At 61.2% G+C, this 3,842-nt stretch overlaps 1 protein-coding gene across 1 annotated transcript in view; it reads right to left on the bottom strand.

Annotated features, from left to right (window-relative positions):
• The window catches only part of LSM7 (LSM7 homolog, U6 small nuclear RNA and mRNA degradation associated), a 1,655-nt gene extending 1,466 nt beyond the window's left edge, over positions 1-189 (bottom strand). Inside the window, exon 1 of the mRNA XM_021708299.1 lies at positions 102-189. Coding sequence (XP_021563974.1) covers positions 102-189 — 88 coding nt within the window. The remainder of the gene's footprint in view (positions 1-101) is intronic.
• Positions 190-3,842: the final 3,653 nt, after the last annotated feature.

The raw sequence follows: 3,842 nt of genomic DNA, 5'->3' as shown, positions 1-3,842 counted from the left end.
TCACCTCAGCCTCCCAAAGTGCTGGGATGACAGGCTGAGCCACCGAGCCCGGCTGGGACCTTCTCTTCTTGACTATTTAAAGCGGTAAAGCCTTTCCCTACTTGTGAGCACGCGGCACCCAGACACGCGGCCACGTGTCCGCACGAGAGAATGGCCCGGAGAGAGGGAGGTGGCTGGGACACCGGTCATGTGTAGACAGGCCTCAAGGACACCATGCCCCGTGAAGCCCAGACACAGGACGCTCTGTGACCTCATTAGATGAAATGTCCAGAACAGGCAGGTCCACAGAGGCAAGACGTGAACTCGTGGGTGTGGGGCCTGGGGCAGGACGGGGCTTCCTTCGGGGGATGGAATGCTCTGGAACGGGTGTAACTGCACCGCCTGATGCGTGGAGAGTTCTTCAGCAGGTTGATGGGGATCAAGGAATAAACCTGGATTGGGCTCGGTGGCTCAGCCTGTCGTCCTAGCACGTTGGGAGGCCGAAGCGAGAGGATTGCCTGAGCCCACGGGTTTGAGACCAGACCGGGCAACTTGGCAAGACCTCGTCTCTACAATAAATAAAAATATTAGCCAAGTGTGGTGGCGTGCACCTGTGGTTCCGGCTACTTGGAAGGCTGAGGCAAAAGGATCACCGGAGCCCAGCAGGTCAATGCTGGGGTGGCTGTGAGCGTGCCACTGCACTCCAGCCTGGGCGACGGAGTGAGACTCCAACTCAAAAAGAAAAAAGAGTAAGTCTGCCTGCTTTGGATAGAAGCCTACAGACCCACACAGCAGAGCCGCCGGACGTGACCTTCCCAGTCCTTCTGCCCGCTGACCTCATGGCTCACTGACCGGGCGATGCACCTCCCTGCACGGGACGTCTGGTGACCAGGGCCAAGCCACAAGTCCTTGGGAGGCCCGTTTCCGGCTTGGAAGGCTCCTGGCCGCCGCGCTCCCCATCTCTGCACCCATGGAAGCCACTTCTGCTGCCCCAGCAGGTTCCAGGCCGCTTCCTCAGGTGCCAGCCGAGGCACGCCGGGCGCCTCTCCCTCCCCGGTCTCAGCTGCAAGTGGCATCTCGCACATCACTCACCTGCCTTGGCTCTCCCCACCCCTGGAGGGCCCAGGAGCCATGCGGCGGCACCATCCCCTAGAGGGCGGGGCTGGCAGCCTGTGCAGGGTGGGGGTCTGCAAACCACGGCCCCTGCCTGTCTCTGTAAACACAGTTTCATCGGCCCGTGGCTGCGCTCACCAGCACACGGACAGGGCCGAGGGGCTGAGAGACCACCAGGTGCAAGGCCGGACACACTCCCGCCTGGCCCCACAGGGACGTCCGCCGCCGTGGGAACTTCTGCTGCTGCTGGGTCTGTGCCCTGGCCCCACAGCCCCCCTCCCCGTGCTCAGGCCCCCTGCTGCAAAGCGCTGACGGTACCACCCCATGGGGTGATGCGTTCAGGGCTCAGATGGGCCGCTGCAGTGAGCCTGCCCGACTCAGGGGAATGGCAGAGGCCCCAAGAGAGGTGGGCCTGTCTCTTAAGACAGAGCCAGTGCTCCCCTGACCTGGTGGGCTGAGTGTGTAACCCCTCCTCCCCACGGTGGCCTGGGACCTGGGACTCTGACAGATGCCACTCCTGTGTTGAGGTTATACGACACAGATGAAGGAACCGCTATAATTAAGGTCCCAGAGCAGCCGGCTGTGAGTCAGTCTATAGGGAGACCATCCTGGGTGGGCCTGCCCTAATCAGGCGAGCCCCTCCTGGATGAAGCGTTCAGAGGACGGAGACCCCCTGCTGGCCCAAGCCACCAGGGCGCTGGCAGACTGAGGCCGTGTGGGGAGCAGAGGGCCCGCGGGGAGGGGCCTGAGACGAGCCTGTCCCCCCACCAGCCAGTGAGGACGGACACAGAAGCCCCTGCACCCTCCAGCAGATGGACAGAACCCCTTAATGGAAAGACCCCGATGCTTTTAGCCCCGGCGGTGAGGAGACAGAGACCGCATGTTCTGCTGGCAGCTCTCCCCCTCCATTGTGACTCGTTCCCTCACCCCACCGGCCACCCATGCTCTGACATGCAGCCGCCGGTCACAGAGACCCTTCTGGGGGAGACTGCTGGTGGACGGGACGGCCCCAAGGCCCCCAGATGGTGGCCTATGCCCCACGGCCCACCTTTGTGTGTCTAGGCCTGATTATAATATGCTCACGTGTTACGTTTCTACTCAAGTGAACGCGGGTCATGTGCACTCACGTGTAAGCCCAACACGTGTGCACAATGAACTTCCTCCATGAATGCTATGTCTCCTGTACCCAACAGGACACACATGTGCTGTCTCTACCTGGCCTCAACCCCTACCTCTGCTTTCTATTTTCTCCCCATCGTTTTTGTTTTGCTTTTTGAGTCTCACTCTGTCCCCAGGCTAGAGAGCAATGGTACGCTCACAGTTCACTGCAGCCTCGACCTCCTGGGCTCAGGCGATCCTCTCACCTCAGCCTCCCAAGTAGCTGGGACCACAGGTGCGTGCCACCACACCCGGCTAATTTTTTGATGTTTTTGTAGTGACAAGGTCTCGCCAAGTTGCCCAGGCTGGTCTTGAACCCCCGGGCTCAGGCAATCCTCTCGCCTCCGCTTTCCAAGGTGCTGACAGGCATGAGCCACTGGGCCCAGCTTTTTGTTTGTTTGACTTGACGTCTCACGGTTGCCCTCCGGTTGCCCAGGCTGGAGGGCAGTGGCACAACCAGGGCTCCCTGCAGCCTCAACCTCCTGGGCTCAGGTGACCCTCCTGCCTCAGCCTCCCAAGTAGCTGGGACTACAGGCCTGTGCCACTATGCCCGGCTACCTTAAATTTGTAGAAACAGGGTCTTGCTATGTTGCCCAGGCTGGTCTCAAACTTCTGGGTTCAAGCGATCCTCCTGTCTCGGCCTCCCAAGGTGCTGGGATTGCAGGGGTGAGCCCCGCGCCTGGATGACTTTCTCCGTTTGAAGTGCGCTTTGCAGTCTCACTTCCCGCCTACACGCTGAAACCCCTTAGGACCAAAGTTCTCCTTTAAACTTGATCCTGATCTTTTCCTGCCAACACCAGAATTGCAGATCCTCACCCTACAACCATAAGGACCTAAGTTTTACTGACAACCGGTGGACTTGGAAGAGGACCCCACAGTGCTGGCCCCCAAAGACAACCCTGTATCCCCATCAGGTGGGAGACCTTGAGCTCGAGCAGACTCCTGACTCGCGGATTCGGTGACACGAAAAACACAGGCTGCTGAAGCTGCTATGTCGGCGGGAATCTGTTGGGGGGGGTGAAAACGGGCACCAGCACCTTGATGCGCAACAGCTGCCTCTGGCTCCCCGTCGGGAAGGAGCCAACACTGGTTCAGATTCAAATTCCTGGCCCTGCCCGGTGGCTCACGCCTGGAATCCCAGCACTTTGGGAGGCCGAGGCGGGGGCATCACTGGAGCCCAAGCGCTTTGAGACCAGCCCGGGCAACGTGGCGAGACCTTGTCTCTACCAAAACCAAAACAAACTGGCTGCGTCTGGTGGTGGTGCCTGCAGTCCCGGCTCCTTGGGAAGCCGAGGCGGGAGGATCGCTTGAGCTCAGGAGTTCGAGACCAGCCTGGGCACCACAGGGAGAGCCCCGTCTCTCGAAAGAGAAAAAACCAGTCAGGCGTGGGGGCGCGCACCTGTGGTTCCAGCTACGCGGGAGGCTCCACCCTCGGGGACCCCAGGCGCCGCTTGGGGCACGTCGGGGTCACGACTCGAGGGGCTCCTGGCGCGGAGGGGGTGGAGGCCAGGGAGGCTCAGGACGGCCCCCGCCCGAGGACGACCTGGACCCGAAGTGCGCAGCCCGCGGGGGAGACCCTGCGCCAGGGGAGC

This window comes from Carlito syrichta, unplaced genomic scaffold (assembly GCF_000164805.1).
Source record: "Carlito syrichta isolate Samal-C Ts95f unplaced genomic scaffold, Tarsius_syrichta-2.0.1 Scaffold135723, whole genome shotgun sequence".
NCBI lineage: Eukaryota > Metazoa > Chordata > Mammalia > Primates > Tarsiidae > Carlito > Carlito syrichta.
Note: the sequence above shows the minus strand (reverse complement) of the source record. Positions and strands in the feature narration are given on the sequence as shown.